The following is a 16,891-nucleotide window of genomic DNA, read 5'->3' as shown; positions in this document are numbered from 1 at the left end:
AGAGATCTCCTGGCTGGAGAATGGAAAATATTAATGTATCATGCCTGTTCCCTATAGCTGAGTCCTGGAATGGGGTAGGACTGGGCATTTCCCCTGCTGTTGCTTTCCTGCTGCCACTGCTTTTGGCAACCTTGAAAGGAAAGAAAATAAACAGGTGACAGAATTCCACTAGACCCAACTAACACTAAGGAAAACCTTCCCTCTGAGCCACATGTCCTGATGACCAAGATTGTGGACAGGGTGTCACATCTGTCTGGGCCAGTGACTAAGAAGCCCAATCACATTCTAGTTTGGATAGCATGTGTTGGCGTGACCATAGATGAGAACATCAAGGTATAAGCAGCAAGGCCTTCCCATATCCATGTGAAACAAAGGCCTTCAAGCTTAGCCTTCTTTAAGAGATGGCCTATGCTCTATCTGCCAGCCAAACACAGGATTGTGAGGGGGGGCTCAGAACAGTCAAGCAACTGTGGGGTCCAATGCCCTCTAGTCCCTTGTGCCCTTCCTATGTTCTTTTCTGAGGAAGGTAACTTGACAGTAAGCTGAGGGGAACATCCCCAAGCCCTGTCTTTCCCATCACTACAGCTGCATGCTCCTCCCTATGGCTCAGCCTTCACTCCTGAAGGAGCTGATGCTCCCAGAGGCTGGGCACAGTGAAAATCATAATAAAGAGATTGTGATGCTATTTTGGCTTCCTGTTTCCTGTTATTTGGGGCACCTGCTGAGTTTCTATGTGGTTTCCTATCATTGGCCAATTCTTGAATCTTAAGATGGGAACAACCATGGCCTCCAGGAAGAATGCAATACACTGTGGCTCTCTTTCTAGGGATTTCCTGGTGATGACCTTCCCAAGAATCAAGTGATTCCACTTGATTCACCATGGGCTCCACCATGGACACAGAGGGCAAATAAAAGCACTGAAAAGAGAAGCCAGAACTTTCTAAGAAACTGAGGAAGAGGTAAGGCCTCCAAGCCTGTATGCTATGTATCCTATCACCACCACCACCACCACCACCAAGGGCCAGTTTTAGACACATTTCTCTTCCCAATTCCTGCTGGGCTACAAAGTAAGAAAGCTAGTTGGCTATATTTTCTCCTAGTCTGAGTCCTTCTTGGTAGAGAGTTTCTTCCCCATTTTTGCAGTGTGTAAATTTTTTAAAAATGTTTATTATTTTGAGTGTGTGTGTGTGTGTGTGTGAGTGAGAGAGAGAGCGAGAGAGAGTGAGCGAGGGAGGACAGAGAGGGAGGGAGACACAGAATCTGAAGCAGGATCCAGGCTCTGAGCTGTCAGCACAGAGGGCCATGAGATCATGACCTGAACCAAAGTCAGCTACTTAACTGACTGAGCCATCCAGGAGCCCCACAGTGTTTCAATGTGTTATGACAGAGTTGGGTAAACTAAGGTCTGGAGAAGCTTTCAGAGGACTGAAATCCCCTTTTGTCTCCTTTACCTGATAAGAACAGAACCAGTATGTATAGGCAGGAATGCATCTCTTGATTGTGGATTAGAGGCAGATACTCTACCTTTTAATCACAGGGGTCCCAAATACAAATAATTGCTAATATTTTCAAATACTTTTATGCACTGGTCAGTTCTTTTTAAGTTTTTACTTATTTATTTTGAAAGAGAGAGTGAGGGGTCAGAGAGAGAGGGAGAGAGAAAATCCCAAAAGAAGCCCTGCCATGGGGCTCAAACTCACAAACCATGAGATCACGATCTGAGCTGGAACCAAGAGTTGGACAGTTAACCGATTGAGCCACTCAGGTGCCCCTGCACTGGGAAGTTCTAAATGCTTTACATAAAACCATCTTCAAAACAACCCTCAGGTTTGTATTACAGATGAGAAAAGTAAGGAATAGAGGCTGAGGGTTTCTCAAGGTTACACAGTCACATAGTTAGGAAACAGGGGAACCAGGTTCTCTGGCTTCAGTGCCCATGTTCTTAACCACTTCATTGTGCTGCCTGTCAGAGTACACCTCAAGGAAACAGCTGCTGTGTGGTCTAGCTTATCCCCTTTCCACCCTAGAAACAGACACATAAGCAGCCGGTCCTGTAGCATGTCACAGGATTTCTTACAACCTGCACAACTCACCCCATTCACTCACATTTCTCCCATACCTCTCCTTCCTGGAGTTTTCAAATGGAGGTCTATCAGGCTCAGAGACAGCTTGAGATCTTAAGGGTCCCTTCTTCTGTCTCAAGTTCAGTGAAGGCAAGCATTAGGACAGAAAAAGAGACATAAAAGCAGGGCCTCTGTGGACCCTAATGAAAAGCAAGGTTTCCCCACCCTCAGTACAACAATCCTGATGAACTTTAGGCCCTCTAAGGACTGTTCCCCCTCCCAACTGGCACTTGTTCTCATGGCTTGCTGGACCCTTGGCTCCACACAAACTTCCACTCACACTGCCCTGCTTTGGCTCAAGTGCACTCCTCTTATCTCTAAGAAAGTCATTCTTCAAAGGTGAAACAGTAGCTGCCAAATTTGCTAAGCATGGAATAGTGTTCTCTTTCCCACCCCACCTAAACTGTTGCTTGGAGTTTGACCTTGCTGAACTTCAGTTTCCTTATCTGCAAATGTCTGGGAAACAATTCCTGTCCTGTCTCCTGGGCTGATAGTTGAGTGAAGACAAGAATGAATTTGGTGAGAGGAAAGAGCTTTATACACTATAAGGCACTAAGTGAGCAGCAAGGATTTCTGGCCCCATCTAAAATCTGTGTGTGTATCATCTTCCACCCACCCACAATCACAGGCATAGCCAGGGGTACCGCTAATGGCCTCTGTCCACAGTGCTGAAGTCATAGTCAAGCCAGCTGGGGATCTTCAGTCCCTCTTTTTTGTTGTTGTTGTTGTTTCTTTTTTGGTAATATACTAATTTATTCAAATATACATTCACTTTACATTATTACATTTCAACATTCATCAAAACCAAAAATATGGAAGCTTCATGAATTTGCATGTCATCTTTGTGCAGGGGCCATACTCATCTTCTCTGTATGGTTCCAATTTTAGCACATGTGCTGCTTCATGCAGCAAGCACTTCAGCCCCTCCTGTACCATCTTTAAGTAAACATAAATGCAGAGATTTCCAAGCCTGAGAATTGTCCTAAAATGCAGAAGGTACTGAAAAAATGTTTGTTTCATTTATTTCAAGTATCTTTGTTTTTTAAAAATAAATGTAACACTCCTTTCAAAATTGTAACATTTGGGCAGTCGTACAAATGGGCAAGATGTGATCCAGCAGCTCAGGAAGAGGAGGTTGTAGTCTTCACTTGATATGGGTGAACAGTATGAGGTAGCTACAGAAAAAAAAACTGATGTAACATGAGGCTATGTAGAAAGAAGTTCAGAGTCAGAAGTGGAAGGCAGGCTGGCTCATTTGTACACTGTACCAGCAATCCTGGAAAAAGCTAATCAGAGCCAGGCACTATGAACTGAAACCCAGCCAGGGGAGCATAGTTTTGGGAGCTGGAATGAAGCAAGACAGAAGAGGAAACCATGAAGGCCTGAGAGGTGTCTCACCCTGGAGAGAAACAGGGTTGAGGTAATGTAGATGGCTGATGTCTGGCAGGTGGGACTGATGAGGTCAATGTGACCTCAAGGACAAAGCTAAGACCAAAGGTGGAGGAGAGGCAGACTTCTCCTCAATAGCACCAAAGGGTAACTAGATACCAGGGAAGGTAGTGAAGCTGTATAAGCATATGACAAAACTGTTGAGTTGGGGGTGGGATACTTACCAGGCATCCCATCCTCTTGAGACTTGTGATGCCTACAAATGGTTAAGCACCTTCTGGTGAATGCCCAGCCCTAAGTCCAGCTGAGCTGGAGGCATATTCAAGATTGTAGAGACCCATATGACCATAGAACATTAGAATAACTGGGTCGGGAAACTTAATTTCTTTAGTTAACCTCATAGACCAACTGTTGTACCTACAACTCTCGGTCATGACCTGAGAGAAAAGAGTCAAGGTCTCAATACACCTGCTGTCCCTTTCCAGGATGAGGTCTGGAAAGCTTGCCTCTAGAACCTGATGTTGCATGCCCTCTGCTGGTCATTTCTAATACTATCCTCTCACTCCCAAGGCAAGAAATAACCCCTCTGAATAGTTAGGGTACTGGTCAGTGTAGGTTTAGAACAACCAGGTGAGGGGCAACTGGGTGGCTCAGTCAGTTGAGCATCCAATGGTTGATTTCATCTCAGGTCATGATCCTAGGGTCGTGAAATCAAGCCCTGCATAGGGCTTTGCTCTGAGCACGGAACCTGCTTAAGATTCTCTCTCTCTCTCTCTCTCTCTCCTCCCCCCTTCCTTCTGCCCCTCTCCCCCACTTGCACGCTCTCCCTCTAAACATAAAAAAGAAAAACCAGGTGAGTACCAGTGAGTAGATCACTGGTCAGTGTTCAATCAGCATACATGATCAGAACTGAATCTGCAGCTGAGTTCTAGTACCTGTATCAAAATAAGGGCTCATCCATGTCTAGAAGGGCTTAAGCTAAGGCTGAGTTTGAGGAAATGTCTGGTCCAGGACTAAGACCAAGGTCAGTGTCTCAGGCTGAAGTCAAAGTTGACAGTGTGGAACAGAAGTCTGGGTCCAAGTATCAGCATGCAGTATGTATTCAGGTGAGATGCTAAGAGTCTGACCTCAGGTAGGAGTCAGTTGGCATCAAGGGGTCAATGTAGCATTCATATACAAGATGGAAGCATCAGGTAATAAGCACAGGAGAACTCAAACAAAAAATATTGCCAGGGGAAACATATAAGGGTTGGGGGACAGAATGAAGGAGTCACTAATTTCTAAGGACCTCTCAACCTTAAAGATGGTAATGGGCATGCTAGAGTCACGGTCTCTTCAGAAGGTAGATCCCAGTATTCCAGTTCCAACTTCCTGTGAAAGCCTCCTCACTAACAATAGAATTACCACATACAAATCATAGGTACAATCTGGGGACAGGAGAGGTCCAAGGACCAGTCCTGTCACTGCAGAGAGCTGGCAGCTGTGGGGGTGGTCTTGCTTTCCCCCGGATTCTCTGTTTCTACTGGCAACAGGGCCTGGCAGCCTCCCACACCCAGATCTTAGCAACGGTGGGAGCCCCTGGCAACGGCTGCCATGGCAACAAGACAGGGAACTAAGAATGGGCTAGGTGGGGGAGCACTTCCTCTGAAGTCTTCAGGATATGTGCAAGATAGGAGGCTCCCCTCCCATACACAGTCTGGGAGGGAACATGTGCTCCTGTCTAAACACCTCCTTAGTGGCACCCACCTCCACCCCAGCCCCCGGGGTTCCGGTTCCCTCAGGGTGAGAAAATGAGGGACACCTAGGGTTATGACGTCTCCATAAGGAGGGAGGGTGAATGCAAGTGTTCAGAACTGACACGATCACAGATTCATGCATACACTGGGCAGACATGATGTCAACATGTCAACATCCACGAAGCTGTTTGTCATGTCGACACAGACCTACACAGTCATTTAGTCACACATGTATACTAACACAAAATCACATACACAGCAAATAATACAGAATCAGGCACACTACCACACAAAAATATTGCACAGATATATTCTCACTTACAAATCACATTACAGATACAACAATAACTCCCAATCAGACTCAAACATCAAACAGATGCACTCACACATCCAGACATCTGTGAATATAGAGAGTAACAGTTAACTTTGCTAAGCATTAACTACATACCAAGCGCAGAACTAGATGCATATGTTACCTTAATTAACCTTCACAACAACTCAGTGAGGTACTATACCCGTTGTCTACACCCATTATACAAAGAAGGAAATGAGGCACAGATGTGGCAAGTCAACTCACAAGGTCAACATAGCCTACATTCTTACACTTATGGCACACTGTACACCCGGCTTCCTAACACACACCTGATACTTAGGGCAACAGGACACAGGGTGGCCATAGAGAACCCAGCAAACAATGGGGTCCATGTCATCAGCACCTGAAGGCATAGGTGCTACAACCCCCCCCCCACCCTGCCCCAAGGTCTAAGCCCACAACATAGCGTCAGCAGGGACCAGGTAAGGCCCAGTGACTAAACTCTGCCTCCGTGTTGGCACAGGCAAGGCTGGAGGAGGCAAAATAGAACTGGAATAAGAAGTAGAGCCACCCACAGCCCAGGCCCCCATGAGTCTGGAGGTGGGGGAGTAAGAGCCCCCGGATCTAAGGAGCCAGCACCAGTCCTGGGCCCCCTCACTGTACCATGCCCACCTCCTTGTCACACTGTTCCATTCCCTCATCATCCCATCTCCCCTCCCTTCTAGTCTTTGTTCCCCACTACTCCTTCCCTTCTCATCCCCCTTCCTTACCTCCCACCCTATCTCTCTTCCCCTCCTCTTCCCATCCCCCTCACCCCATCTTCCCTCCCTTCTCTCATTCCCCTCATGTCACCTCTTCTCCATCCTCCTCTTACCCCACTTCCTTTCTTTACTTCACAGCTCACACCCCTTTACACCTGGGACCGCCATGGTGAGTACTAGAAGGAAGGCAGATAATGGAGACTATGCAGACCTGACCTCAGGACCCCTTAGATCTCTCTCCTGCTCTGCTCTGGTACTGGTGTTCTCCAAGCCTCCGTTTCCAGCTCTATCCAGATTGTGTGAACTCATGGGTATCCGAACTGTTTCTGGGAAATGGCAAAGAAAGAGAGGTGAGAGCTTCTGCCCTGGCCCTTCTTTTGTCCTCAAACCCCCCAAGAACTCCTTTCCCCTCTTCACCCCCGGATTACCCCCTCCCCACCCCCGCTCCCTGTAGCACAGATGGGCCTGGGAGACAGTGACGTGGGCGCTAGGCACCGTGTCTGCTCAAGCGTCGGCTTCCGCTGGCTACCGCCTCCGCAGCCCTGCCTGCTCTGAACAGCGGGGACACTAGGGCTGAGATTTAATGGGGGGAAGGAGGGGGTTGGTATTGAGGTGGGAGATTCTGAGTGTGTTAAGGAAGTCATGTGGAGCTGAGATGAAGGGTTAAGGGGGGAGCCAGGATTGGGGAGATCATGGGAGTCGTAACAGATTAAGGCTACGATAAAACAGAAGATCATGGGGGGAAACAGGAGATATACCCAGCCAAGAAGAGGGGAAAGAAAGGGTGGGCTACAATTTGGGAACTCAAGAGGGAAGTGAGATGAAAGATTATAGAGAGAATGTTACTGAGGATTGTGGGGGTTGCTGGGGAGGGGCTGCTCATAAAGTAGGTGGTATTAGGGGATTATACAGAGGATGAAAAGGGGACTCACAACGGGAATCGGGAATCGTGGAGGCGCTAAAATTGGGAAGAACTACCAGGTTACCAAGGAGAGAGGGGAAGCATGCTTAAATTCTGCATGCCTACTGGGGTCTGTTTTGTTAGGTCACCTCAGGTCAGTGCCGGGTCAAGGTAAGGTAAAGCTAAATCAGCTAAATCAGGTCAGTTTACAGTTCTGATGGAAGACAGGTAAGAAGGGGTGACCTTTTGACCCTGGTGGAGGGACTACACCTTCCAAAGTACACTATTCGCTCCCCGACCCTCCTAAATGAAGAAAAGAATGTCGAGAGTCACCGCCAACTGGTAAGCAGTTTTCCTTTAAGGCTGCCTTTGACATTACACAGGTTCCAGAAGGTTCTCCCGGGATTTGAGCGGTGGCCAGTACGTCCCACCTTCTCAAACCCGAGGTTGGACTAATATAGTTGCCCCCAGTCTCGGGTCTGAGCCCCACAGACCAACCAATAAAATCAAAGGGCGCGTGGAGTTGCCGCCCTCTGTCCCTTTCACCAATGACACGACGAGCTAGCGAAGAGGTGTGGTTGACTGATCCCAGAGCGCACCAATCAGACCGACACCAATCACTGCCTGGAATGTGTGCGCGTGTGGCCGGGTGACAGGGGCGGAGAATGGGCGGCTATCACCAAGGCACTCGCTGAAGGCTGTCCAATTACAAGGGAAGCTGAGTTGAGTGATGGGCAGACCGCGCAATGGGAGGCGCGGAGGCGGAGCCGTGGGGGCGGGTTCCCCGGCCCGCTGTCTGCGGCCGGCGGGCAGGCGACTCCTGTCCAGAGTGGAGGCGGCGGAGCCGGAGCCAGGGGAGGGGGCAGCGGCTGTCTGACGGACCGCGGTGGCGCCCGCAGCTCCTCACTGGTGAGGGCACCGAGCCAGGACTCAGGGGTCCCGGGAGCGGGGGCGTCGCGAAGCCAGTGGTCCTGGTGTCGGGGGGGGGGGGGGGTTGAGGGAGATTGGGGGGAGCTGGGACACTGAAGGCCCATCGTTTCTTCTGCCGTGGTGGTGCGGGGACTGGGGTCTGCAAAGTGCTCGATGTCTGCGACCCTCTAACAGCGGGCAGCCAGAGCCTGAGCTGGGGGGAGGGTCGGGCCGGGTCGGATTGGGTTCCGTGGGCGGAGGCGTTTCTGGGCCAGCCCAGCCTGTCAGCGCCGGTGACATCACCGACCACCCTCCCCCGCCCGAGCCCCCTCCCCTCCCTTCCTCTCCGCTCCTCTCGGTTCCTCGCCGCGCCTTTTGTCCCGGCCGAGCTCTGCTCTGCCCCGCCCCTCCCCGCCTATCTGCGAGGGAGGAGACTCCGGGTCAGTGACTTCATTGAGTAGGTTCTTGGGGATTGGGGTCGGATCCTCCCCGGAGAGAGAGGCGAGAGGAACTCACTGCCTCTCAGCCCCTCACAACCACACCTGACACAGGTACACACGCTGCCACTCACAAGAGCACGCTTCCACTGCCAGCCTTACCGTCACACTGCCGTACAGCCATTCAGACATTGCTGCACCTGAGAGCAGGTGGCCGCCGGACCCTATTCCTTCATTCTCCACACCTGGGGATCAGGTCTAGCTCCTGCTGCACCGGACAGGCCTTGCTGGGCTAGTGCCTCTGAGAACCCGAGGAGGTGTCTTCCAGAGCTGCAGCTTTCCAAGCAGGCTCCGGTGGAGCGATCAGAGGTGAGGGGCTGGGCTGGGCATGTTTAAGCGCACAGTGCTCTCCTGCCCATCCCCAGCAGCACCCCCACTACAGGCCCGAGGAGCTTTCCGGAGCTTCCCACACTTCTGGGGAGAAGACTTCTTAGCCAGCTTGATGTTTAAAATTCAGCTGGAGCCCTTAAAACTTCGAGCGTGGACGCTGAATGGGTTTGTAAAGTTCCGGTAAGTCCCTCTGGAGAAGGGCACTCATATCCCTACCACATCAAATTCTCCACATCTCATCCCCCTTCATTGCCCACCATCATCCTCACCCCATCTGCATTACATGTAAGACCCTCCTACCTCACCCTTACATTTGAATGAATGGTACCCCTTATCATTCATCTCCTATACCAAACCCTTCAGGCATCCATCCATTTTCCACAAATATCTCTTCCAATATTTCAACTCTCTTCATCTCTCTCTTTCAACCCATTGGTAACCCATTTTCCACCTCAGCCATTTCTATTTGTCATCCCTTGTCTCCTTCCACCAATACTTCATTTTCTGTATCAACCATCTCCCCTCCCTATACACTCCTTCTTGCTATTTCTCATTTTTCATTCCTGCCTCAACATTAATATCCTCTTCATTCTTCTCCATCAAAGGCAGTGCCATGCCATGGGGCTCCTTTGTCATTCCAACACGTGGCTTGTGGGTACGGGGAGGGAGGGAAAGAGGGAGGAAAGGAGAAGGAAAAAGGCAGTCCCCAAAAGAGCTTGCCCTGTGTCTGTGGAGGCAAGAGAATTATAGGTCCAGAACGGTTATCAGGTGAGTGCCAGGAAGGAAGTTGGCCTCATGAAGAGGTAATACAGGGACAGCAAGAGGAGGGTGAGAGCATTGGCAAGCCGCTCCACTTGCCCTCTGCCTAGAAGCTGCTATGGTTTTCTGGGGGCATCCTCTTGGTGTACTAGGGTTCCTTCCCAGTCCTAGGGTGGGCAGAGAAGGCATGGGCTGAGGCAGAGATGGCAGACCACCCCCAGTTCCCTCTCAGACGGCTTTTACCGTTGCTTCCGAAAATGGCTGCCCACCCCCAGATGCTCTTCTCTCACTCTTCCAACCCCAGCTTCCCCCACCAGGCGTGACATGCTGGTAGGGGGAGAAGGGGGAGTACCCGCCTTTATGGAGCCTTCTCTTCGTCACAGTGAGGTGACTCCCAGAGCCATGAGTCAACTCAGCCACCTGCAACAGGCCCTGTGGGGGCAGGAGCTAGGGCCATTGTCCCTGCCTTCCTGGGGCCTTAAGTACAGCCCTCACTCCTGCCAGGAAGCCCTGTATACCTCACTGAAGCTGTGAGAGGCAGAAAAGCAGACTTCAGCTGTGGTTGCCAGCCCAGGACATTGCTAGAAAGACTCTGGTTTTCTGGGCTTGGTAGGGGTTGGCCAAGCCTCTGAAGGGCTAGAGAATGGCTTCTGGCCATCTCCCCAAATAGCCCAACTACAGAAAAGTCCCCTTCCCTTCATATCCACCACAGAGACAGTGGTGAAGGGAGATTAGAGTGAACGAATTAGAGCCCTGTGCTTCTCCCTAAAAAAAAAAAAAAAAAAAAAAAAAAAAAAAAAAAAAGCCCTGGTGTCTGGCTTAGAAGGGACTCTAAGAGGAGTATGGACCTGGCCCTGGGTCAGATCCTGAACCACAGGGCAGGTGAGGAGTGACTGGTAGGGAAGGTACTAAGGAAATGGTGATTAGTGCCTAAGTGTTCTAACAACTAAGGTTTAAAAAGGCCCTACCCCCAGGATGGTTTTGTTCACTAACACTAGTGCTTAGGTGGCACAGACATGTCTTCGTACACATTTTGTGTGCAGACACTGGGAGATGAGTAAAGGGAACTGTTGCCCTTGTTGGAGGAAGGACAGTGTCATCCCCCCCTGCTAATAAGAGAGCTAGAAACGGCAGTTTCCAAAGGCTGTGAGTCATTCTCTCATCTGTCACACGTGAGGCTTAGCATAGTCTGGAAAGCAGGGACAGGGAGGCCTGGGGTCTTCAACAGCAGAGAGGACTCCAGGCACCTACACCCTGACTCAGCCTAGCTGGCCAGGACAACTGGCTAAAGACCTAGGACTGTCCCTAGTCCTGGGCCACTGCCCCAGCTGCCCTTAGCCTGGGCACCATGCCTGAGACATGGCGTAAAAGACCACGATGCTCAGGTGACCTCACCCAGTACACTGATCTTCGCCAGCTTCTGTGTGTGGGCCTGTCAGTCCATGGTGCCACCTCACACGGCAGGGCCTCTCAGGGGTCCTCAGTCTAGCCCAAGGACCTGGGCTTTAGCTGAGCCCCTAATAGGCCACAGCCCCCAGCTTCCTGCTGGGAAAATCTAGGAGCTGAGGAAAGAATCACAGAATCCTAGAATGTCAGAGCTGAAAGAGACCATCTAGTCCAAACCTTTCATTTTACTGATGGGGAGACAGGGGCCTACAGAACAGGCATGACCTGCTGAAAGTCACACAGTGAGTCACTTAGGGATTGCAGGATCGTCAGGAGCAGGGCTGGGTCAAAAGGGAATAGGAGCTTCAAGGACTGGCCCTGGGTTTCTTTCAGAAACAAGGAGACAAGTGCCGGTCCAGTGGCTGTGATGGGAAAGGATTATTACAAGATTCTTGGGATCCCATCGGGAGCCAACGAGGATGAGATCAAGAAAGCCTACCGGAAGATGGCCTTGAAGTACCACCCAGACAAGAACAAAGAACCCAATGCTGAGGAGAAGTTTAAGGAGATTGCAGAGGCCTACGACGTGCTGAGTGACCCTAAGAAACGAGGCCTGTATGACCAGTATGGGGAGGAAGGTAAGAGAGCAGTGCTCCAGGCTGACGCTGGCCCCCTGTCCTTGTGTGGGGTGCTGTGTGACCCAGTTCTTGTAGCAGGGAACTGGAGGCTGAGGAGGGGTGATGGAGGCAAGTGTTCTCTGCACTGACACCCAGAAGAGAGTAGAGACCACCACTCCCCAGCCTTGGCTTACATAGTTCTCCCTGCCTCTCTCTGCCCCTCTCCCTCCTCAAATTCAGGCCCTAGGGACGTCTGAAGTCCGAACCAGAGGCTTTCCCCCTCCCTTTTTTCCCTCCCAGCCTTATTAGTCCTGCCTGAAGTCCCTGCTGCTTCATTGGCTGCTGGGGAAGGTTAGGGAAAAGGCGTGTGTGCCTTGGCTCTCTGAGGAGAGAGCATTTACATTCATCAGCATAAAAGTTTGGCCCTTAAGCAGCCCGGGAATTAACCACTGGAGCTCTGATATAGAGAGATGATTCTCTCCTTCCCTGCCACGTCAGGCCAGCAGGACAGAGAGGGAGCTTTGCCTCCCTGAGGAAGTGGCAGGGATCCAAGGATGGAAGGGGAACTGCTGCTGGCATCTTGCCCCCTCCCTGACGTAGCTGGTGGCCAGGCACAGGGTGGCAGGAAAGGCCCAAATAAAGCCTCTGAGAGGGTGGCCCCTCCCAGTACATCCCACAGGCATGATGTAGCTGCTAATTCTGGGCCTGCCCCTCAGGGCCGCCTGCCACCCGCCAGCCACAGGCACCTGTCAGGCTATATTAAGAGACATTGTCACAGCTGAGGACTCTCCTTCCTAAGAGGAACTGCCCTTCCTGCCCAACAGCATCTACCTTTCTTCCACATTCTCCTCCTCCCTCTCCCCACTCTAGCCACAAAATTAGATAGTCTGATGATATGTGCGTACCTGCTACAGAGTAGATAGGTGCTCAAAAGAACGTTCTTTTCCTCTCCTCCTTGCTTTGTATCCCATGCCCCTATCCTCTGCACACCCCAGTCCTCCCAAACCCCTCTTCTTATTCTCCATGCACTAATTCCTTCAGGTCTTCCCTGCTCACCTACTAGACTTGCCAACTCCCAGATTCACAGGCATCTGCTAGAATCTTTGGTATTCTCTCAGCTAAGAAATTTGTCTCTCTGGGATGGAGGGGTGGGAACAGTAGGGCTGGGAAGAGGGAAGCAGTGCAGATACCATGCCCCCATGTGACCTGTCTAGGAATTGCACTCTTTTCTCCACTTGGCCTCACCTTTGTTAGCTGGAGAGCTACCCAGAAACTTCATCCCTCCTGCATGACCAAGCCCAAGTGAAGGACAAAGTTCAGCCTCTAAACCCAGACACTGGGTCCTAATGTCAATCTACATCCCAGGAGGTCTCCTAAGAATACAGCACAACCTTAAGGAGAAACCCAGGGCCTGGGGAAGGACAAGCAGCCTTGAAAATGTGGGTTATATTTCTGTCTGCCCTGCCCCTTCCCCAACAGCCAGCCAGAAGACTTGTGCACACAGACTTTGTGCACAACCCTGGCTAGGGACAAGTTGCTCCCAGCATGAAAAAGGGGGTGGTGGTGACACAACAGGAGTCCCTACAGAGAAATTACCCCCTCCTGTTGTTATCAGTCCAATATCCCTCTCTCACTGAGCTCTGCCAGGCTTCTTAAACTCACCTGGTAATCAGACCCTCAAGAAAAGAAAAGAACAGATCCTGAGTCTTAGGGGAGGGATGAAGAGGCAGCTGCCACAAGTCTCTGAACTGCCTGCCACGTGGCCTTTCTAATGAAACCCAAATCTGTTCTTGCAGTCCCAGGAAATAAGAAGCTAATTTAATTTAGGCTTCGACGTCCACAGCCAATTGAAATTCTAGATAAAAAGCCTCAAAGAAAAAGGCCCCTTCCCCTAGCCTGGGCCCCACCCCAGAGTCTATATATTCTAGAGAATTTCTCAGTGTTAACTGCTTCCCTCTAACTCCTCCCCACACCCCCTAACACCACCACTACCATCTCCCCATGAAGGTTGCCTCCCACAATCTGAGCTCCTTAGACAGGACCTGGCTCCAGAGAGAGCAGCTACGGCCATTACCTGCAGTGGGCCTGCTCGTTCATGCATTTTGGTTGCTTTGACATTAGGTATGGGGTATAGGACTTGGTGTTAAGTCCAAGAAGCTCTGTTCCCATTGTGTTCTATGTCTGTCCGGTGTGTGAATGGCACCCCTGGAGTTGTACAATAGTGTGAGCTCTGAGTGTGGAAACAAAGCTCTTAAAAACTTTAATGAAATAGCTCCTCATCTCCAAGCTAATGAGCTTTCCTGCTTTTTGGGTCCCTCTTGATTTCCCATTTGGATAGGAGTCAGAAAAAAAAAGGGGAACTATGGGTAGAAGCAGAATGAAAGCAGGCTTTCTCCTGGACTGTATCCCCACCTTATTTGGGACAGGTCACTTACTGGCTTCCTGTGTAGTCAAATCCTATCTGATTTTCCCTTGCTCTGTGTGTCTTTAGAGATAAACAAAAATTTGGGAGTCAAGTATGACTGTAGTGTGATCCCAAGCCGGCCACTCGAGGCTTTGTGAGACATCTTTGGGTCATGGGTACATGGAAGAGACTACAGGACTACAAGTCCTGTTCTCCAAGTCTTCTACTTAGCTTTTCTATCTATTGTAACTCAGCCTCTTGAACCTCATGATGTGCTTTATTATTAAACATATAATTAAGAATAAAAATTAATCTTGTCAGAGGTTTTCTTACTCTATTAGGCTAGTCCTCTCTGTGGAAGAGAGGTGGCTTCTTTCTCTAGGCCCATGAACTGGGGGCTAGAGGGCAGGGGGTGGAGATTGGAGTGGGGCCGGGACCAGCCACACTATCCCTAACTTCTCCTCCCTCCAGGCCTGAAGACCGGCGGTGGTTCATCAGGTGGCTCCAGTGGCTCCTTTCACTACACCTTTCACGGGGACCCTCACGCCACCTTTGCCTCCTTCTTTGGTGGCTCCAACCCCTTCGATATCTTCTTTGCCAGCAGCCGTTCCACTAGACCCTTCAGTGGCTTTGACCCAGATGACATGGATGTGGATGAAGATGAGGATCCATTTGGCGCCTTTGGCCGCTTTGGCTTCAATGGGCTGAGTAGGGGCCCAAGGCGGGCCCCCGAACCACTATACCCTCGGCGCAAGGTGCAGGACCCACCTGTGGTACATGAGCTGCGGGTGTCCCTGGAGGAGATCTACCACGGCTCCACCAAGCGCATGAAGATCACAAGGCGGCGCCTCAACCCTGATGGGCGAACTGTGCGTACCGAGGACAAGATCCTGCACATTGTCATCAAGCGTGGCTGGAAGGAAGGCACCAAGATCACCTTCCCCAAAGAAGGTGATGCCACACCTGACAACATCCCTGCTGACATCGTCTTTGTGCTCAAAGACAAGCCCCACGCACACTTCCGTCGAGATGGCACCAATGTGCTCTACAGTGCTCTGATCAGCCTCAAGGAGGTAGGGCCTGGGTCAGGTTGTGTGTGTATGTGTTGGGGGCAGGGGAGAATAATGGGGACATTCTTTCCTCACTTCAATCTTTTCCTCCCTTCCCACTCAACCCCCCATTTTCCTCACTCTCTACCTCATTTTCCCCAGGCGCTGTGTGGCTGCACTGTGAACATTCCCACTATTGATGGCCGGGTGATCCCATTACCCTGCAATGACGTCATCAAGCCAGGCACCGTGAAGAGACTCCGTGGGGAGGGCCTTCCTTTCCCCAAGGTGCCCACCCAGCGAGGAGACCTCATTGTTGAGTTCAAAGTTCGCTTCCCAGACAGATTAACACCACAGACACGACAGATCCTTAAGCAGCACCTACCCTGTTCCTAGGCTCTGCCCCAGCCAGCCCAGAGTCTACCACAGCAATACCCCCTACACTCACCCACCCAATGTGCACCCAGCTTGATGTCCACTGGACACTGGCAACTTTTTCTAAAATGCAAAAAAAAAAAAAAAAAAAAAGCCACTGGATTTCAGGAAAATGTTCCTGTCCCTGACCCCTTTCAGAGCTGGGCTGCCTTGGGGAAGTGGGTGGGAGGTGGGGAGAGCTAGCCCAGGCCAGGGGTCAATTTTCATGTCACTAGTTTCAAATCCAGTTCCCACTCCAGTGGCTGGAGAGTGACCTGAGTGCTACTTGAAGATACAGAGATTCCTTGTCCATGCCTGTAAATAGCATGTCCTCTTACCCCTCTCAGCTTTGCTAATACCTCTCCTCTCCCTTCTCTCCAGCTTCCTCCCAGTGGCAGAGGAAGAAGATAGAAAGGACACTGCTTTCCCACCCCAGCCCCACCCCTAGGTCCACAGTGTCTAAGGTTAATGCACACATATTCACACACACGAAGCACTCACCTAGAGCTATCTGTGCCTCTACAGAGTTAAGAAGGGAAGGTCCGTAACCCATGAACTGGGCCACTGAGCACGAGACACTTTTCATTAGGGCCAGGAAGGTGAATGGGGGCTTGGCAGCCTCCCTGAGAGCCCCACACACTACCCAGATCTCCCTGCTGCTCTCAGGAGTGTGCAGGGGTGGAGGGAGGGGAAGAGGGCCTGCTGTATTAAGGCTAAGAGGTAGGGGGCAGGGTCCATCCCCCAGCCTTCATCAGGAAGGGAAAGGGCTTTGGGGTCAGATGACAGCTATTCCCCACCAAGAGATTCAGGGTCACAGGTTTCTCCCCACACCTCTGAACTCAGGGCCTAGCCACCCTCAAACTTCCAAATCCCATTTTTGTGATACGTGAAGCTACTTATTTCTTACCCTTCATGGAGGCTGTGTGGGGAATTTCTAGCCCTTTAATGCCTGTGTGACCCCACCCCACTCCCACAATTGTATAAAGGTCAAGTAGTGAAGGAGCTAGGGGAAGACTGCTTCAGCCAGGTCCTGGGGTGGGGTCTTTAGGTTTTCTCACTTTGACAAGCCCCTGAATGTTTTTATAGTAGTTTTTTTGTATTTTTTTGTAATGACAGTATTATGGAAAAAAAAATAAAGTATTTTAAAAATAAGGCATCTGAGCAGGAGCAATGAACCTGGGATGGGGGCAGGTGTGAAGTGCCACTCAACTTCCCTCCAGGGCCCTGGTCACCTCTGAGAACTCCAGGTGGTTCTTCAATATAAGGTGGAGCTGACTCCTTCCTCTAAGCCTAGGCTCATGGG

The 16,891-nt window shown here is 50.7% G+C and overlaps 1 protein-coding gene and 1 non-coding gene across 8 annotated transcripts; one reads left to right on the top strand and one right to left on the bottom strand.

Moving 5' to 3' along the window:
* Positions 1-808: 808 nt before the first annotated feature.
* DNAJB5 (DnaJ heat shock protein family (Hsp40) member B5) lies at positions 809-16,740 on the top strand. Of its 7 annotated transcripts, none has more exons than XM_053204970.1 (5): positions 809-959; positions 6,461-6,672; positions 11,498-11,742; positions 14,597-15,198; positions 15,337-16,740. In XM_053204970.1, exons 2-5 carry the CDS (start codon positions 6,656-6,658, stop codon positions 15,568-15,570), a joined length of 1,098 nt encoding a protein of 365 aa, XP_053060945.1. In that variant the 5' UTR covers positions 809-959; positions 6,461-6,655; the 3' UTR covers positions 15,571-16,740. The 7 variants fall into 7 exon arrangements, with proteins under 7 accessions (XP_053060945.1, XP_026895142.2, XP_026895144.2 ...); XM_027039341.2 differs by lacking the exons at positions 809-959; positions 6,461-6,672 and adding exons at positions 7,990-8,132; positions 8,998-9,139; XM_027039344.2 differs by lacking the exons at positions 809-959; positions 6,461-6,672 and adding exons at positions 8,013-8,132; positions 8,684-8,938.
* LOC113593720 (U6 spliceosomal RNA) lies at positions 2,930-3,039 on the bottom strand. Its single transcript, XR_003414028.1, has one exon. It is a non-coding gene; the product is annotated as a U6 spliceosomal RNA (small nuclear RNA).
* Positions 16,741-16,891: the final 151 nt, after the last annotated feature.

The sequence above is a fragment of the Acinonyx jubatus genome, chromosome D4 (genome assembly GCF_027475565.1).
Source record: "Acinonyx jubatus isolate Ajub_Pintada_27869175 chromosome D4, VMU_Ajub_asm_v1.0, whole genome shotgun sequence".
Classification (NCBI taxonomy): Eukaryota; Metazoa; Chordata; class Mammalia; order Carnivora; family Felidae; genus Acinonyx; species Acinonyx jubatus.
The sequence above is the reverse complement of the archived record's forward strand: the minus strand, read 5'-3'. Positions and strand labels throughout refer to the sequence as shown.